This window comes from Bombus terrestris, chromosome 11 (assembly GCF_910591885.1).
Source record: "Bombus terrestris chromosome 11, iyBomTerr1.2, whole genome shotgun sequence".
Lineage (NCBI taxonomy): Eukaryota > Metazoa > Arthropoda > Insecta > Hymenoptera > Apidae > Bombus > Bombus terrestris.
The window spans coordinates 11,526,029-11,546,439 of NC_063279.1; the positions used below are offsets into that span (position 1 = coordinate 11,526,029).

At 37.8% G+C, this 20,411-nt stretch overlaps 2 protein-coding genes across 3 annotated transcripts in view; both read right to left on the bottom strand.

Moving 5' to 3' along the window:
• LOC100645208 overlaps nt 1-11,575 on the bottom strand; it is a 33,549-nt gene extending 21,974 nt beyond the window's left edge. The window contains exons 1-2 of one of the 2 annotated variants that reach the window (XM_012313629.3): nt 11,313-11,575; nt 10,140-10,352 (exon numbers count right to left, since the gene is read on the bottom strand). The gene's annotated coding sequence lies outside the window, so the exon portion shown is untranslated. The remainder of the gene's footprint in view (nt 1-10,139; nt 10,353-11,312) is intronic. The other variant, XM_003398867.4, reaches the window with a different exon arrangement.
• Nucleotides 11,576-12,440: 865 nt separating this feature from the next.
• Nucleotides 12,441-15,366, bottom strand: LOC100645091 (class E basic helix-loop-helix protein 23). Its single transcript, XM_048410345.1, has 4 exons — nt 15,229-15,366; nt 14,341-14,579; nt 14,044-14,267; nt 12,441-13,936 (listed from the first exon to the last, which is right to left on the bottom strand). Exons 1-4 carry the CDS (start codon nt 15,364-15,366, stop codon nt 13,707-13,709), a joined length of 831 nt encoding a protein of 276 aa, XP_048266302.1. The 3' UTR covers nt 12,441-13,706.
• Nucleotides 15,367-20,411: the final 5,045 nt, after the last annotated feature.

A 20,411-nucleotide genomic window follows, 5' to 3' on the forward strand; every position in this document is an offset into this window, starting at 1 on the left:
ATGAGGAGAATTAATGACAATACAATTAGCGACGGTGCTGGAATCTTAGGATGGAAAGGCACTTTTTTCATTTAGAAGACATTAGAGTCTTTAACCGTTGATAAATTGAAGATTTTTTGTGGGTAGCATTGTATGGAACTTTGAAATTACTCTATCATAAAATAAAAGAAAATGCGAACGTCCTGGTAGTCTTCATACGGAGATATTTCTTGAAAATACGATTAGTTGTCATTCTGAGGTCAATAAATAGATGATCTATAACGTGCAGATAGCACTGTAAGTGTGATATTTCAACAGCAGAAACTCGATATTTTAATGGTTAAATTCCAACGTTAATTCGAGAATTTAATTACGTCGATTTTTCTAAGTGGAAGTTGAATTATTAATAGCTAATTAAACGATGAACGATAGGTTTTTGCCGGACGTGAAAGTATCCTAGACGACCGGTAAGGTAGAATGCAAGTAGAACGAACGCACGAGCGCGGCCTGTTGCAAAATCATCCTGAGATTGCTAGGTCCGACTGGCTGGCCGAGCATTGCAAGAGTTTCACAACGGCCATTGTTAGATAAAACGATGTCGAAACCGCATCAATTTTAGAGGAAACGGGGACGAAATGGAAGACAGCAGTTCCGAGGTAACCTCACCTGCGTCTCGCTGTATCGACCTTCGAAACGGCCTTGATAAAATTTGGAAATATCGTCAGAGTTAACAGAACGATGGCTCGATATTTGTTGCCATTTTTTAACATTTTTCGCTTGTTCGTTGTTATGTTCGTAAAAGATTAGATCCTAAGTCTTATAGTGTCGTCTGTAAATATCGTAGTATGAGTACTCTAATGTAGATATTTTATATATTCTTATATATTACGTACATAATATACGTTTTAACATATTTAAATTTCTAATGAATACATAAACATCCGCAGTGTATTAATAATTGGAAGTAACATTTACTAAAACAGAATAATAATTTACCATTTATTAATTTGAAGTGATATCAGAAAAAGCCCAAAGTCACTAAGCTACAAGTAGTATGGTCCAGCGTATACTCAGACAAAACTACAAAGTATAATTTAGTTACTTGTAAACTGAGACAAGTATCGAAACAGACGATATCGTGGCAGGATAACATAAAACAGAAGACAAGTCCACCCTCTGTGGTAAGTGTCCTCCAGCGTTAAATTCATTGCCTCTCATAACATTCGAATTCATGAAGTGAAACACGATAACGGATTTCCATATAGACTGGCGACGCGTACAAGCATTGTGTCGCACGAAGGACAAAGCGAAGGGTGGAAACTAAAAACGGATCTATACGTTCCATTGGAATGGGACGCCAATAGAAACTTCGCCTAAGAACTTACGAAAACTTTGCTGCCGTTCTTCGTGTCCGTGCACTTACCAGGGTAAGCTGGATCAAAAGAACCGGTGGACGACTTTATGCAATCTTTTCGATAGCATTCGTTCCGGATATTTTGATTGTACGTTAAGTCTTTGACCCTACAACTTCAATCCACTTGGGACTTTGTAAATTGTTTCGTAGATACGAGCGTTTCCTTTATAGAATTTATACGGATTAAAAATTGCTGAAGTCAGTTAGTACAGTTACGGGATAAATTCGAAGGTTTTATTACGTTACAATTTCTTGTTATTTAGATTATATTTTGCAGTTCTACAACAAGTCAGTCTTTACGATAAATATAACCATGCGTGCTATTATGTAAACTCCGTCTCCACCTACTCTCGACCAAGTCAAATCGGCTCCACCTTACCAATCATGTTCTTCCTACTGCATTTTACCATTTCAGAATCGAGGAACGTGTCATACGTTAAGATACGCAATTTTTAATAACGAGTACAATTTAAGTCAATTGGTTGTCATAATATTATGTCACTTGTTTGTTGCGTAATATCATAGATTTCTCAATCGTCTCTAATAGGTTTGTATCTTAAGATTTAACAAGTTTCTCAACCATATAGGTATATTAAGATATTCTTTTCTAGCCGTTAAATAACCATCGAAATTAAAAAATCAACGAAAGTGGATTTATCGTGCTTCGCTGTATGGTTCTTGATTATAAATCAAAAATACACGATATTCTTGGAAATAGAAACTTCTGAATCGACCACTTTCACAGTATTATACCTTTCTCTCAATGTTTACCTCAAGGTGTACGGAAACCTATAATTCGTGTTGGATGGAAGAGCGCCAGAAACGACGGGATGGAGTAGAAACTGAGGATTCACGAGGCGTCCGGACGCCGTGCATCAATAGCACATTCATTGGTGTTCGTGATAACGCGTTGAACGACGAATCAACGTAATAGGTGGCCTCTCGATATCCCCTGGAACTGACCATTCCTAATTCCACAGTTTTACCGCGGATCGCGGTTAATCTCCGCTAGACTTCACTTTCCCCATTTTCGGTTTCCACGGAGCGCAAAAAGGGACGAAAGCCACCGTTCGATCCGATCGATTTGAAGAATAAACGATTAAACTGCATTTGTGGAATTCGCTAATGACCATCGCTTGTTCCGCTTGTTTGCTCAAACGCTGGAGAAGCGTTGGTTAATTCGACAAGTTCAACGTTTTGAGTCCTCGCTAAACGTTCTATTAGCTCAACTAATTAGAGTAATATCGTATTATGGGAATAAAAGTTATATATTAATATAGATGCTGAATTTATTGGAAATTTATAGAACTTATCTAAATGTCAATAAAAATTCATAAAAAATGAGTGTTAACCTCTGGTTTCAGTTATTAAAACGAAGCGTTTCTGATTGTACGTTGTACTTACAAATAGTTTTGAGCATACACAACGATATTATATTTAATAAGCAATATTTCATTTTGATTTGAAGTGGTATGTCGTGATAGGTGTAGAAGGAATGCTCAGATGTTTCAACAAAAAACGTTTATTAACTTAGTAACAACTGACGTCCAATAACAACTAGCAACAAACAACAATTAACAGCAATTAACAATTAGCAACGCTTGGTAACGATCAATGCTTGACGCAGGTTATAGGAAGTCGAGCGCTCGTTTCGCGTAACCCTTCGCACTTCGCAGCTCGGGGCAGACTGAATCTCTTTGATTCAAAAGCCACGCCGATTCTTTTCTTTGTTGGCCATCGATATCGCGCGCGTTTGTTAGAAGTCCGCGACGACTGCCGCGTGTGCGGTCTCCCGAAAATTCGGCGAAGGAGCCGTAGGGATATCGATGACACCTAAGACTTGTCGGCATAGCGCTTTTAAGATAAAGCGCTTTGTGCCGCGAAACCGTTGGAAATTTCCGAGGTCGAGTGCCGCCACAAATTCTTCGAGCATTTCGTTTGATTATATTATTAGAATTCGTTCAATGAAAATTCATTCTAACTACTACCAAATCCATATAATATTTGAGGTACATTCGACATTTTTGATACAGCAACAAAGGGTTAAATTGGAGGAAAACGTATCACAAGACGAGATGCGCTTACCGAGAGGAACATTCAGGAACGAAAGTACCGTTTTATGAGGTAACATTGAACCGCCTGGTAACAAGTTCATGGATTGAAGACCATCGCGCGATAAACGCGACGGTTCACAAATCCATGGCTCAATCTCAGTCAATCCATCTGTTTCGTCGGATGAATTCTTGCGTAGCCCGGAACCTATCCCTCAGTCGAGGAAGCCACTCGCCACGTCAACAGTTAGTTGGAATACAATAATCCTAAAGAATTGTCATAAAACGGGGCTTTTTGATTTACCGTTAAGGCTGTTAAATGCCATAAAATATGCTCGAATCAACGGGTTCTTTATGGTTATTGCTCCATCAGGTAAAACCTGGGTTTTTCCATGTTTCCTGGGATTCCACCCGCAGGTAACGAGTGCTGTGGCGATCACCACTGAACAAGAGATTTTCTTTGCAACAGAGTCGTCACCGGACTTCACGGGATCTACGATTACAGATCAGTCGACATCTCTAGACTGATTCACCGACTTTAGAACAGTCAACATCTCTTTATCGGGTTTACACCCTTCAATCATTCACCTACTCACTTATATCTACGCACCAGCGTAACTATCTTCTCTACAAAGTTGTTGGAAATATATAATATTATAACCTGTTAAACTCAGTGTTATACTCATTGAACCATTCCTATTATCCTAATCAAAATAGGGGATCGACCTGTTCGTGGCGTCGATTATTCTAATCGTAACGGGAATTTACGACTTCCGTTGACGCGTTTCCTTGCTATCGCGTCTCCCTGTGACTGGTCGAATAAACACCATCTTGGAATCGAAAAAGTCTGATCAAGGGGAGTCATATTATCAAGAGCCCTTCACGTCTGATAGCTACCCAATGGTTCATAACCCTAACCTATCCTAATCTGTCTTTACCGCGGGGAGGTTAACCCTTGACCACGAGGTCAGCACTGGCCAGCGTCCATTTACACCCCGAAGGGATCGAACGGACAAATAACGGTAAACAAACTCGTGGTCCTCTTCCGGACGCCACTTGGTGTTAACAAGAAAACCAGGAAAGCTCCACTGGAAGAATGGAGTAGCGATCAAGCAAAATGAATAGCTTTCAACTAGGATGGGGGAAGATATTTCACCGGAGAATCTGCAACGTGGAAGAAACACTCGTGGAATGTCTGGATCGTCCGAATAAGTTGCGACACTAGACACGTCTAAACGATTTTACAGATGTTTGATATAACGTTCGCCATTTTAGGATGATCGATAACCTTATTCGCATTAAAATTATTTTACTTTTTGGTCCTTAATATGTTAAGGAAGAGGGAAAGACCTCGATATATAACATTATGCATAAGTCACAGGACATTTAGTACACTTAGAGTAGGAAATGGATGCCATGATTAAAAAATGAAACTAATACTTCTTAGCTATGTGTATCATAAGGAAATGTAATAATAAGGAGATTTTATCTACAATTAGATAAAACCTATGAACAGGATTTATAGTGATAATTTTTGGCACTTCCGCAAACAGGTAAATGAAAAGAAAGTAAGAAAAAGAAGGAGAGGTTTCGTGGCCACCACTTTAAATATTTATGTTGTAGCTACAACAATGGAAATAATATCGGTTGCTTGGCAACGCTCTATTTAAGAGATCGAGATTTTCTACTTTACCATATCTGTATCGCCTACCATTTCTTCGATCTCACTACATATTCTGTAACTATCACGTATTAAATAGCTCTCTGGCAAACCACACACGCTTTTTCCCTCTTTCTTCGAGCCCACCCTCTCATTTCAACCCCTAAAGCCACTCTTAGTCTTTTTCGTAACTTCGAATAAGATGACGAATGATCGACGCTGGATTCAAAGATAACAAGAATCAAAAAACAGAGAGAAGAGATTCGTTGAATAGGGATGAAGTGAGAGGGGGGAGGGGGACAGGAAAGAAAGGAGAAGCGAAAGCAGTGTAGCAAGCCAGAACCGAGTAAGAAAAGAGATTTTTCTCTTCTGTGTTTCTCAAATCTATGTATGCATCTGTATCTCTGTGTTCGACACTAAAAAGAGAGAAATGATAAAGAGGTAGAGATAGGTGGGGGAAGAGGGGGAGAGAGAAGGAGAGAGAGCAATAATGTGTGGTGGAGGAGAGATGAAAAGGACGGTAGAACAAGAGGGGAGGGATCAATGCCGGTTGCCAGGGCAACCACGGCACCTGATCTTCATCCATCCTGGACTATACTTCTCAGTCCTGCCCCGTTCACGAGAACGAACTGGGACGAAGTGTCCTCTAGGATACCTGGACTGATTTCCAAAGGTTATATCGTGTCCAGATTGAAACCTAAACGGGGGAACGTAGGACGTCAACTTTATCCAATTGAACTGAATTGAATTTAGACCTTATGTACATTCTGTTTTGAATGTTGACGATAGAAACCAAGTTACAGGAGTAACATAGTATCTTACAAACTTACAAAAATTTATGTTAGAAAATCATATAAATGTTGTATATATGTCTTGAATCTATTTATATTTTTATGTAGATTCAATAATGTCTGGTTCTTATACAATATTCATATTTTTCGTTTGATATGACTCCACATGCATTTTCCAGTGATGATTATTCGAATGTTTCATCCTACAACTGAGAAGTTCAGTATATGAATAGTCAGCAATAAAGGAGAACGTAAGATAGCAAAGAAGCTAGCACGTTTCCTGTAGAATCGCTTAAGACTGCGTATTAGGTTCTGCAGACCAAGCAGTACAGTTAATATGTTATTCCGAAAACAGCAGTACTGCAATAACTTTCTCCTATTCCTACCAACAACCATTGCAACATAACATCCAAAGCCGGACTGATATATCCGTCCTTATTAAAACGTATATCTACCATAGATTCCTATCTTTCTCTAATTAACAAAATTAACTAATCTCTGCCTTAAAAAAGAACTTAATTAAAAGAAAAAAAAGGTAAAATACGATCAGTTTGAAAGGAATTCAGCTGCAGAGAAGCTATTACGTTAGTCAAGAGTCGGTCGTTTCCATGAGCCCCACTGCGCATGCTTTTGCGCATCGGGTGAACAGACGTTTGCTTCTTTTTTTCAACTGCGTTCGTCCGGCGTAGTATTCCGTTCGTTCACAAAGATGATTTATCTCGATTTATCTGTCCTATCGGAAAATCGTTCTAGCTGACAAAATAATCGTGCTACGAGAGATATAAAGGATTAGTTGCAATGTTGTTCGGTCAGAGCAGACGCGACGCGCGCGTTTCTGCGCATTAGCGCGAGTTTTGGCGGGTCGATGCGCCATTGTTGCCCTGGCGGCTGTGTCCGCTTTGTTTTCATCTCTCTCTCGTTCCGGTTTCTCTCCCCCTACTACCGCGATCCTCCCTCTCTTGTCTGCTCTCTCATTTCATCATTTTTCACTCGACGCTCTCACCCACCCACCCCCGGTCCTCTGGTTGTTCGTTAATGAAAAATAATAAATCCAAAACTATTGGGAGAAAAAAGAAGAAAAGAGAACGACACAGAGCGACGTTGCTAAAGCAACGAATTCCAGTTCACCATACGTTTACATTCTCACATAAATCTTTTTTTTTTTTTAGTGAAATATATACGATTGGTTTTTTCGATAAATGTTGTTTGGTTGTAGATATAAAGAAGAAATTTAATTCAGAAGTTCAGTTTTTTTTTTTTTTTAGAAGTTTGACGTAAACAACTTTCGTAATCACCAGCACGCATGTAGCGCGTCCTTGAATTTAGTACTTCATGTTGCAAATTTGATAGATAAAACTATTAGTTGATTGATTTTTTAAATAAAAATTAAGTGAAAGAATTATACTTGAACGAGTAATAAAAGTCGACCAAAGTGTAATATTGGATGAGACGATTGTGAGAGCACGTAAATTTGCAAAGCTATGGGAATAAATACAGAATTTACGTGAATTCCGTTACGGAACAAGCTATGGGATAAGAAAATAGAAAAGGGGTGTCTGATATGCAGCAATGGATGATAGATATATCGTTATCACGCGAGATATCGTAACACACATTCTTTCATGGTTAGACAGCTAACATGACTACACATTCGCAAAGAACTTTCTAGCATAGTTTAGATAGTTTTTCAATTCTATCCTCTCACGTGCACTCGACCGACTAGTGTACTGCTTGTGTAATTAAGAAAAAGGATTAAAAGCTCAAAATTTAAAAGTTATTTCATTTTGATTTAGCGATATTTACATTTCACGGAAACAATTACTTTATTTAATTAAATTGAAAATATCGCATGATATAAAAAAAAAATGCGTTAGCTTCTTGCAACTGTAACTCTTTCTGCATTTCCAATAAAAAAATATAAATGTTATGGTACAAACTACAAAAGCTAATAGATTCTTATAAAATAAACTTTAGCATAAAATGATATGCATTGATTGGATAAGAATTTTAATAACACTAAAGGTCAAACATTAATCAACCAAGTACAACGAACTCTACGAATAAGAATATCACGATGAAATTGTAACATTGCAACTAATTAGAATATATTATGTTTTCTTCAATTTAATTTATCTGTGAATACAGTTCAATTTTTTTCATATCATGTGTCAGGTTATTTTTAAAATTGTTAAAAATATATTTAATGAATAACTTTTTGATATCTTTTATAGATTTCTATTGACGTCAAGTATGGGATATTTCTGAGTAAATCGTAAAAATGAAGGTTGACAAGTCTTATGTATAAACAGAGAACTGTTGCTGCGATACCGATAACGGAACGGTTCGTCAGACATCACTTTCGGTTTCGTGGTTGATAAACAATATTACGACTAGAATTTATTACAATATCATTAAAATAAGCAAAAAAACAGAAAACTTTCTATCATTGGTTGGAACCGCAGCTTTGCATTCGTACGCTTCAATTATTATTGTCCCTCGTATAAAAACAAAAGTGAGCTAAGATAATTCAATCAGACGCTAATCCTTGACCCAACGACAATTTTGGTTCATCAAGTATTCGTCATGAAACAGACGCTATACTCCAGTCAGTTACGTACTTGTATGCTGTGACTTGATGATTATGTGATATTTTTAAAAGCCGCAGAAAACGTGATATAATTTATTATTTTTCTAGAAAGTGCAGAATCTAGGATTTCTTTACATTTCATATTTATATTGAGTACATTATAGGCAAGTTTGTAATGTCTGACACAATAATCGATACTCTATTCTTTCTTCGTTTCCTATCAAACAAATTGAGGATAATCACTTATTGATACATTGATAGAAATAATTAGGAAACTACCCACGTGAATAATGTTATCGTTCAGAGAAGGACTCGATATTGATATCATGTTAATACTTGGAATAGTACTTCGAATAATCAAATTTGAGACAAGAAATTGAATTCTAAACAATTTGGTATCTGACTCAGATATAAATATAAAAACGTAATATACATGTACGTTAATGAATATTAGATTAGTGCATATGAAACTTCTATAAAGTTTCATAAAGTTCATAAAATATTTCAAAAACTAATCTTTGTACTAATAAAGTACAGAGATACATAATTACATAAAGATATTACATATGTTTACAATATCCTTTGAAAAAATGAAATTTCATATAAACCAACCTAACATTACTTTCATCGTACTTCACTGTATCGAACGAACTTGATTATATGAAACGATTTCCTGATCACGCAGTATGTTTGCGTAATGTCGCCATGATGCGCGTACACCTCGACAATCGGAGATATGCGCACTCGTAAAAATTAATGTATGCCACAAACTTGTTGCTCGCATTATAAAACGCATTCGCGATGCTTATCCGAAAATTCACGTCGCTGTAACGTCGTTGGTGAGATTGGTTTTTATCGTTAATACCATACGTCACGCGTACCAATTGTCAACGTACTTTTTATACACCTGAGATAAGTTTCGCCGGAAGTGCGTCACGAGTAACTTCTTTTGTTTAGCTCGACAGATACGGATGGAAATTTCTTTCCGTGTTCGGCGATCGAACCTGAATTCTTTTCTATCAAACAAGTTTTACCAATTTTTCGCCATATGTTACATACCATCGTTATCATATTAAAAAAGAAATCTAGGAATACACCTTTTTCAATTTAGAATAGATCTTTTTTGAACCTACGAACTATGTATATTTTGTCATTACCGCAAACGTCACTTCTCATATTATTTATTATTTTATCATTGTGTTACAAAAAGTAGTCTAATATAACTTCTTTATTTATTAATATACATCTGTTTCTTAGGATTTTTAGAATTGGGAATACTCAAATGCTAGAACCTCTAAAAATTTCGTCTAAATTATGGAAATAGATAAAAGTCGTAGAATAAAAATGTTCTCTCTCTCAAACTTCGCACTAAAAAAAATGAACAGAATGGTTACAAATTACTATCATAGAGAAAGATTAGTACCATTTCTTTCATAAAATTATTAATAATTTCTCTGTACCTCATTAATTAAAGTCGTGTAAATAAGTGTACATACTCTACGAGAATATGATTCATTAAAAGAAAGTACAGTTATCCTATTATAAATTTGGAAAATAAGGCATAAACGTAGTAGACCGGAAGTAGGAACAGGAGACAGTGTGTCACTATGTCAGGCTCGAGGATGGCGAACAATTTAAATATTTTGCTGTTATTTACCTTACATTAGCAAGAACCAGAATACTGATATCCTATGTCATGTGATATCCTATGGTATGTATTGGTCCAGTCCTATACGATCATTCGTGAACGCGTTAATCCTTCGTCGAAGAACATCATGAGGCAATGAATCAACTGTTTCAAGGTATTTCAACCTTAATTGACGTCAACGGCAAATAAGCACAGGCTGGCCAATGGTCTGTTCACAAGTAACTGCGAAATGTGGTGTTAGTCGTTCATGAAAACAGATATTTCTGTGTTCCCCTGTTGAGACCTCAACCAGATATCATTCAATAAACAGAGTACAATGTAATTAAATCCTACGATTAAAACTTTAAGTATGTCTAAATTTGTTTCAAAGCGATGAATTAAATTGGTATACAATTTGTAATATTAATGATTTGGTAACCATATTTTCGTACATTATTCACAAAAAAAAAAAAAAAAATATTAAACAATAACGAACCGCATTTTTTAAGAATTAAATAAAAAAAGGAGGTGGTAAACCTTGGCAAAAGTCTCCAAGTTTGACCTCACTAAGAAAATAAGTTCTACGTGCCAGATATGTAAAAAAGACTACCAATAGCGACTCTGTCCTGCGTCTTTCGCCCAATCGAAAGGTAAGGTTAGTTCTTCCACTCGCGATGGAAAATATTGCTCTACGTATGTATAAATGTACAACGGAATATCGTGAGTTACACTGTATCAATCTTTTTGATATATCACTAAGATTGTTAGTTTCTTTTGAAGCAATGTTGACCGTAGATTGTTTCGTTTTAATTCACCAAGAAACACAAGAAAGACAAGGTTAATAAACGTAAAAATACGTGATAGCAATCGAGCAACGAAGACAAAGAGATTGTACGAACTAGCCGCGATTATGACATCATAACCTATCAACCGCCTCATCCTAAAAACAATTGTGTCTTGAAATCATCGTTTTATCGTACTACTTTACTCCATACTCTTTCGGAATACAGAGGAAAGAAAGTTTGTTACCGTCTGGTATATCTGTTTATTTAGTCCATCCCTTTAAACTCCTTCCTGTTTGTTCTTTTAACCGCTTCAGTTTTTGCCATAAAAATGACTACGTTATTAAGTTTGTAGTAAGAATGAAACCAACGATTTAGTTATTACAAAGTAGAAAAGAATATCATGTTCGTTCTGACTTACCGATTCACAGAAGATCGTCACATTTTTATGTTGCCCCAAGTTACCAGCCGGCCGAGTCACGTCGTGGTTCTGACACTAACGAACTTATTCACGAATCATTTACGGAAACAGAAACACCGTAAATCAAATGATCACACCATGGCGCGCAGCAGCAGGCTGCAGGCCATCTTGAAGCCACCGATGAAACACGCACACAATAAGCCCAGTGGAATCAGGCACATACGGTGTAAGGTCCTCCCAGAAGGACGGAAGACGATCGAGTGAATGCTCCATAAAGTGGCGGCCATGATGGCGCCACTTGTCGAGTCTTTTAAGCTTCAACAAAATTCATCCTACAATTTGAAAGTTAATTTGTTTTGTTGAATATGATACACGCCATAATACGTGACTTGCTTTTTTACAGTTGTAGGAAGTAGAAATTATGTTTCATGGCGATACTGCGTTTGGTTTCGAATTGATGATGAAAAATGTTCGAATTGAATCAAATTGGCAGTTCGTCATGCAATCATCGTGATGGCGCCACTAACTGAGCGCGTGTGCAATGACTGATAAAAATTATCTATTTCTCCTAGTATGTAGTTGTCTCTAAAGATTAGAAATAAGTAAGTAATTGTTTTATAATTGAAATTATGATTCACCATTTCGAAGTAGATATTCAATATTTTATCTTGATCTATCAATAGTTTGTATCGTTCATTTCGTTAATTATAGCAGTAGTGCGAAGATACGGTATATTTTCAACATTGCGAGGGTTAATCGATTTTCATTAAACGACTCACATATTTCTAATATCTTAGCAAAGAATTAGATCGAGTAGCATTGATTCACTGAGAAATTCGAGTCTCGTTTAAAAATAGGCTCCAAATGCATATTTGAAAAATAATTGGTTACACCCTGTGGTGTACATAACCACTTTTATATTAAAATAACGTTATCAATGTATTAATTTGTTTCAATGTATTTTTCAATCAATATTGTATAGTACAGTTGCCCTGAAAGAATGTCAATCGTTATCCATTTGAATTTCTTATCTCATGCACGATAACAATCTACCAAGATAGTATTTATAATCTTTTTTTCTATTGATGTCTGACAAATTTCTCTCAAAGCATCTGCCCGATCCATAACTTTCTTAAATAGATTTTATTCGAGCACTAAACAGTTATATCTACACTCTACAACAAACATCTTTGTCTGTTTTCGTCGTTAGCGTTGCGTTTGCACACTTTTATTGTTAATTTAATGACCAATGTCATCAGGAATTCCATATATATCATATCAGGAATAATATAATAATAGTTGTTATTGCTTGCCATTGAACGGCATTGTTAAATTTTTTTACAACATTCTATCTGAACCTATCGAAGGACGGAAGCTTCCAGAGATAAGGTTCAATAATTTAAGGGATCATTGCTATTAATTAGGAATACTTCCGTTCTTCGTATAGAACCGCGTGTTCAATTATTCCCGCAAAAAGATGGATATATTCTTGGCACATCGTAGTAAACTCTTAATAAACGCATTATGTATATAAATAAGTTATACAATCGATGGCTCAATTCGAATTATTAAATATATATATATATATATATCTATATATATATATATAATATGTATATGAATATTTAAGATCTGTACGCGTGTATGACTAGAATATAATATATATATTTATAATATCTCGACATGTATCACATGCTATATTGACTATCGCGTTACCGGACGGGATTTGGAAATTGTATTCCTCATCCTTACATCATTTCTCTCTCTGGCAGTTAATATCTGATATTTCAAAACTGAAAAAGAAAGTATATGAGAAAAAATTATTTAAGATTGTTATTTCTTTTTCTCGTTATAAATCGATTTCCGCTTCACCAGAGACAGAAATATGCTGTCATTTATTGCTCATGTTAGTATAATCGTAGCCCGTAAAGTAATTACTTTTAATTATTAATTGCTAGTACTTTCATAAACTTTCATCTTAGGAGCATCAACCGTAAGTACTAGTATTGACTTCAGTGTTTATCGAACTCGTAACAGTGTACGTCGCCCCTTAATACTTTTCTTTCTAATACTTTCATTGTATATCAACAAGTAGTCTCGCGTTTGAAACTTACAAACTAGAAATGTACTATAGACTTAATGTTAAAATCGAATCTATCAGATTCTGACCTCTGGAAGATTAATCGTGTTGGGTGTTATTAAATATTCCCGCAATATATTCATAAAAATTGGTATCCAAACTAAAAGTAATACCGTCTACCTATTCTTCCCTTATTTTGTAAATCGTATAGTAAGAAATCCTTTAATACTACTGACGCTTCTCCCAACGCTCGTCACATCTTTCAATGTTTGATTCGATTCTACATCTAGTCGAAGAAACAAAGGCTCGAATCTTTAATTCGATTCTCCACTGGCTACAGTACCATCTGTCGGAGGTCCACCTGCTGTGACGCTTTGGGGGTCTGTCGTAGGAAGTCCTTGCATATCCTGCACACCTTGGAACAATTTGCCTGGGAACCCATGCAACAAATCGTAGGAAACAGGTGTGGGTGGTAAAGCAGTGGTGTGAGCGTGTGGCGACTGTAAAACCGCTATTACTCTTCTCAGTTCCTCCAAAGCGTTCCCTGTATGATTTGGTAAGGAATAATTTTATAAACACGATGCAAATTAATACATTCATCGATAACATGCTGAGATCATGTTTTATTTCTTGTATTTTTGTGTAAAGTACCTTGCATGAGAATATAATTTTTCGCCAAGAGGAGAGTTGCAATCTTGGACAATTTTCTTACGGACGGACTATGGGCGTAAGGAATCACGGATCGAAGTTCATCAAGTGCATCGTTCAAATCGTGCATTCTTCTGCGTTCCCTGGCGTTAATGTTCAATCGCATGCTTTTCCCCTGACGAGTAGTTTTTGATTTTGGCGGGCAGTTCAATCTCGATGCCCCGGGTCTATAAACATCAGAATTAATAAATATATTGTTTAAATGGGTTACATTGATTTTTATTATAGGTTTTCTGATACCTTTCTTGATCTGGTCTATTTTCATCGGAAAGAGCACTCGATGAAGCGTGCGGTTGGGGCTGTTGCTGAAAATAGAAACCACCGAGGCCGACGGCACCCAAGGGAGTCCTTCTACCAGGTGCACTCTGAGGGTGCTCCGACGAGTAACTAGCTGGAGGAGCGGAAACACTAGCATGAGATGCTCCCGGTACTGAATACATAGACTCGAGCGATGCTGTTGATTGTGGTGGTAATGGATGCTGTAATAGCAGAAAATAGTGAATAGTATATGAGGTGATTAGGTAGTGATTAGTTTTTACAAACACCAGAGTATACCTAACTACGTAGTTTATTAGAATTTATTAGTTTATTCGATTTATATCGTAGTTTATTCGATTCGCGGTTACTAATAGATCAGCGCAAGGAAGTATCTGAGCTCTCGACCTAATAATAATAATAAACTCGTCTTTCGGTAAACACGATTTCTTGTGTAGCGGATTCTTTGGGCGAAAACCGTTATGAATTTTACCGACGAGTACCGCTACATATACACTAATCGAAGTTAAAGTACCGTCTTTTGTTTCACTTTGATCTTTATACTCGTTACTTGTATGTACACCTATTTCTTTTTTGTACATTTTACCTCTAAGTCCATTTTTATTACAGTGTTATATGAAAACCATAGAAATAACATAAGAAACAATTTTTAAATTCAACAGACTCTCAATATATTAAAGATAATTTGTCATAGTATTTGTTTTGAGTAATGTAATTTAATTTCTTTGCTAATTTAGGAATTTTTAAGGACAAACAACCTTCCAATTTCTGAATGGTAACTATCCAGATATTTTAATCGCTTAATAAAGACCAAATTTGGAAAAATGTATAACCATAACGATTGATACACACAGCGGTACGATGTTCCCAAGCCCATGTAGGATGCGAGGCCGAACGTTGCCAGGAACCTTGTTGCAGATGCGCCTCAGGAAGGCCCTCTCTTCTATCATCGTCCTCAGTGGAACTGCTCTCGCCGTCGTATGATCTCATTTCTCAAACGACTATGGTATTCGTTTCAAACGTATTTCTTCTCTCACTTCCGTCTAGTGCTTCCGCGAATCACCAGAGGCGGCCTCTTCGCGAACATGAAAACGTCGGTTAATCGGTTATCATTGTTCACGCGTGGGTGACACGAAGTATCGAGCGAATGGTATCATCAACAAGCATAATATAATCAATAGTAACCGCAACACTTACCGACAAATTTCTTTCCGCTGATGGTCATGCACAGCGCAGGATCCTCCGAATGCAGCGAGGATCAGCAAAATTTTTTGCGCACGACCGCGTAGCCGGCCATCTCTCCGATATAAATCCTTTGATCGTGGTACAATCCGAAACCGCGATCCAGACGATTTAATTGCAATATATTGTTTGTCCTTTCTTTCTACCGTTTATAATAGATTTAATATGATAAAAATAAGTCACTGTTTACGATTCAAGGCGACGCTGATCTCAGCCATGTTACGCGAAACTTTCGCAGCGCAAGCTATTTGTCTATCTCTCACGAGGTAACGTTCGACCATTCACTCCTCTGTCTTTATTAATCAATTGTCATACACGTGTTTTCCTGTCGTTTATCGGCGTTTCTTTTTTTCCATCACTCGAGTCGATACATTTGTATTTAATGAAATTATCGCTCACAGACGAGAACTCGTTCATACACACGGACCACGCACGCGTCTATTGTTTGCAGACGCCCTGCGCAGAGGGTGAACTGCTTGTAACCCTAAAGGTAGTTCGAGCCTCCTCCGACAGGACGAGTGACCGTCGACTGGTGGATGCTGGCCTGGACCAACGCCTGGCGAACCCTGGTGAATATCCGAACAAGTTTCACGAGATGATGCACCCGCTTCTTACCATCTGGATAGGTCGATGCCCAGATGGAAAGGCCCATCGTTCGGGGGGGTGCAACATCGTTTTTTGCTCTTTCGTGACTTGGATGCTTTCCCTACTTCGAGGGGTGACTTACTTTCAGTATCAGCCACAGCAAAACAATCTTTGTTTCTTATTTAGAATTTCCATAACTACAAAGGATGGGATAATAAAGGGTATATTTAAAAAAAAGTGGTCGTAACTTTGAAACTCAGTTCTTTTGATAATTTTTATAGATAATATCATTTTTATATTAATAGATAATATTATTTTAATCCTTCCTTTTCAGTCTACCCTTTTGTCTCGTCTTGTTTTTTATTCTTATATTTTGGAAAAGGTAATTATGGAGTAATACAGGGCGTATTACAGAAACGATCGTAACTTTGAAACCTAATTTCTCCTGAATGGATAAATTTACTCTCCAACTTTCTGCTATTCTAATCCTTCCTCTTTAATATACTCTTCTCATTTCGCCTTCTTGCGGTATATTTCTTCTCCCGAATGACAACAAGAATTAACGTTGGAACGGATAAACTTCTCGAAATATGAAATCCACCGTGCATTTTTCTAATCGCACATACCGTTAAAACTCATTTGATCTGTTATTCATTCCCGAACAAAGAGAAATTCAGGAATATAGAAATCAATGAAAAAATGAAATCGAAGGAGGGCGGGAGAAAAAAGGGCGCTGAAAATTTCATAAATGGTAGGGGTGAGCAGCGGAAATGCAACGTAGAGTGTATCACGATTCGTACGGTCTTGCATGTAACGTTGCAGATCAATTTTGCGAACAACGAATAGGGTCTCTCTCTCTCTCTCTCTCTCTCTCTCTCTTTCTCTCTGTGAAGTACGAAATAACGACGGATCGACGGCTGACACGTTCTCTACCGTGCGTTATACCTGACCGTGGGCATAATAACGCCGAAATCAAAACCGACTACTCGCACACACGTCGAGCCATATTGTTCGCTGCATCTGTCGTGTGCACGACACGGGGGGTTGTCATTCGCAACGAACACGTTCGACGAAAACTCTGTATCGCCGGCGTTCGACTCGCCTTTGCCCAGGTACAATGGAAATTTTTCACCGTGGCGTAAATGTTTTTGTCTCCTCTCCGTTTTTTCTTCTTTGTCGGTCCTTTCCCCCCCTCCCTCTCTCTTTTTTTCATTTGTTTCCCGTTTTAATTAATACTCCGGGAAACAAGGCAAGCCGCACAAAAATGGGCGCAGAAAGGATTTTCGTCAGTTTTATGTATAACTTGCGATGAACATTCACGTTTGAAATTATACTGAAAATCGACAGAGTTGTTTTCTATTGTCTTTTTGAAGCATCCTTTTTTTTTATCCTTTTTGTAATCGTGGAAACTATTGAAAAATAGAGTTTCAATTTTGCAATGTTCTATTTTTCGTTATAATCTTCATGGCGAATTGCGAACGTTGGAGTAAAGGAAAAAAGGGAAACTGACAAATTGCGATTTTCATTGAAAAAGATGTCTTCCGGTGAAGCTGTCGTCTTGGGGAAAGATTAAAATAGATTTATGCACGGTAGAATATTGCGAAGACGTACCTAATAAAAATACCATCTAGCTCCACGTTTGTCCGTGCCAGGAGAAAAGGAAATTTGTTTTGCGCGAATGCAACCAGAATTTCAAAGTGTCGAGAGAATCCAACTACGTCATACTTGGCTCGGGACCACATGTAAAATAGATCCATGAAACCCGGAAACATTTTGCGTGGATGAGATTTATACAATTTCCAAGACGTTTTTGAACCGTACATTCATCATGTTTGAAGCTTCCAACTTGTCACAAATATCTTGAGCTGTGCAACTTCAACTATCTTACTTTATGAATTTATTATAAATGCTATTACCTCAAACTTTCTCTATTAACTCTTTCACAGCGGAAGATTCCTCAGTTATGTAAAAAGCTATTTTTCTGTCAATTACTGATAATTAAACTGTAGATATTTATAAACATAACTAGAGAAATAAGTAAAATTGTTAATATACTTTTTTTATAACAAAGTATCAAGTTAAATGAACGATTACAACATAATTTATCCATAATTTCCTCCAATTATAGGCAAAATATTTATGTAGAAATTATCCAGAAACTTTTGAACAGAAGTACATGCCCTATAACTTCGGAACAAAAAGCTTGATTTACACCAACTTTCTTGGAAGCGTCTTCCACTCCTAGAATTTCGAACATCGATAATACCCTCGAGTCTGAATCACACGATATATCCATCCCTCCTGACCGAAATAGTGGTTGGGTGTATGGGTTAGTTTCACTTCTATTCGAAATGTTTACTATACGCAATTCGGCATAATGTTGCAGTCTCTCAACCCCTGCTGAGTTCTCGAGGTGGTCAAATCTTTGGCACAGAAATGAGGGCTGTAATACATATCTATAGCAGGCTGGAATTGTTTAAGGAACTAGCGAGTGTCGCACCCTCATCGAACTTCTCTGTTCAAGAGAGTTGTATTGTACTTCAAATTCACCAAATTATACCATCATACTTCGCATCTCAATATGAATGGATACATATAGGAAAACGAAGATTCTTCTCTTTTTTCTTTTTTGTGCGTTTGTATGAAATAGATTAAATTGCTAAATTACGTAGAACGAAATCGAATTTACTTCTAAACGATTGCATCCGATAAATTGAACGCGGTAAATTTCCTATTTGTGGGAAAATAAATACAGAATCTTTCTAGGTCGAGCACCCTCCGTCGTAAACGGCTTGTTCGATGGAGGAGCCTCTCGAATTTCGAGCCAGTTGGAATGTGGCTGACGACATTTATCTTACTGTGAGATTTTAAACAACTTAATACTCTCTTCGATATCAATAAAATAGAAATTCATTATTCCGCATCATAAACTGTTTCAATCGCACTATAATATCGATACTACGTGATACATATAAACCTACGATAAACAAGCGACAGGAATATGCTAATATTGTCATTTCCGAGTTCGCTCATTCCTCGTTCTCGCGGAAACAACAACAGTAAGAAACAACACGAACAAGCCTCCAGCGAACGAAGCGACCAGAAATGGCTAGTATCGGCAAATAGACGAGATTATTTCCGCGATGGCAAAAGAAAAGATACGTGTCGAAGACCCCGGAAGGAGCGATTCTACGTGCGCGCGACTGGAAAAAGGATCTTTCGCGTACGCCCATGTAGAACGGTACAAACCTCCATCCACATCTAGCGGGATCCAGCGTATACGAGGACACGACGAGAAAGCGGGCGTTCGTTTAACACCTATAGATCGACTTGGTGAGGACAGAGAGAGGGCGAGGGAAGAGACAGAGAAGTTGGAAAGCAGAGGGACGACGGAGGTGAGAGAGCAAGAGAGAGGCGCAGCAACGGTTCTCTGTTCGGGGGTGGTTTTCGGTGTACGAGGGGCTGGTCCGACCGATGGAAAGTCCTGAGGGATGAGGGAGGAGGTTGCCAAGGCAACGCTCTGCCAGCCTCGGCTTACTTTAGCTCTGCTCGTGCACTCGGATCAATACAGCATCACCGTGAGTTCCCGGACCAAACACACCCCCTCGACACCCGCCCCTCCCACTACCCACCCCTCTTCTTCCATCTTCGTCTCATACCACGCTGCTCCCTCGATCTTCTCTCTTTCACCAACAATTTTTCTCCTTCTCTCTCGCTTCGTTTCTCGATTACCCTCTGGCACTTTTCATCTCTGTTTCACCGTCTGCTCGTTCCTCGTTCAACTTATCCCCGGCTCCGCTCCTTTTCCTCTTTCCTTCTCTTTTATTTGCTGAATGTACGCGCCTCTCCCTTCCGGGGCTCGTGACTCGCTCTCCTCTCGTTCTCTCCTTGTTTCATTCTACCCGTATCTATTTAGTCGTCTCTCTCATCCACCAGCCAAGCTGCCTGTGTCCGGCCGTGGGCTCTCGGTGCAGTGATCGCAAAAATTATCGCGCCGTTTTCGGTAGGTCATCCACGAAAACAATCGAGAGCCATGCGAACAACGAGACGCGGTTAATTAGAGATTTACTGACAGAAGGAACAAGTTGCGGTCTTGGATGAACTTTTTCTATCATCGCATTATTTTTCTATGGGATCTTCCTACGGGAACGATATAGATTTTTGTTTCTTTTATATCATTTTTCTCGATACTCCAGTGGCGAGGGTTA

Coding starts and splice junctions, on each gene's coding strand:
- LOC100645091 (XM_048410345.1), bottom strand. CDS start 15,366: ATGAGATCATACGACGGCGAGAGCAGTTCCACTGAGGACGATGATAGA. Junction 14,268..14,340: donor AATAGACCAGATCAAGAAAG/GTATCAGAAAAC, acceptor TGATGTTTATAG/ACCCGGGGCATCGAGATTGA. Junction 13,937..14,043: donor AAATTATATTCTCATGCAAG/GTACTTTACACA, acceptor CAAATCATACAG/GGAACGCTTTGGAGGAACTG.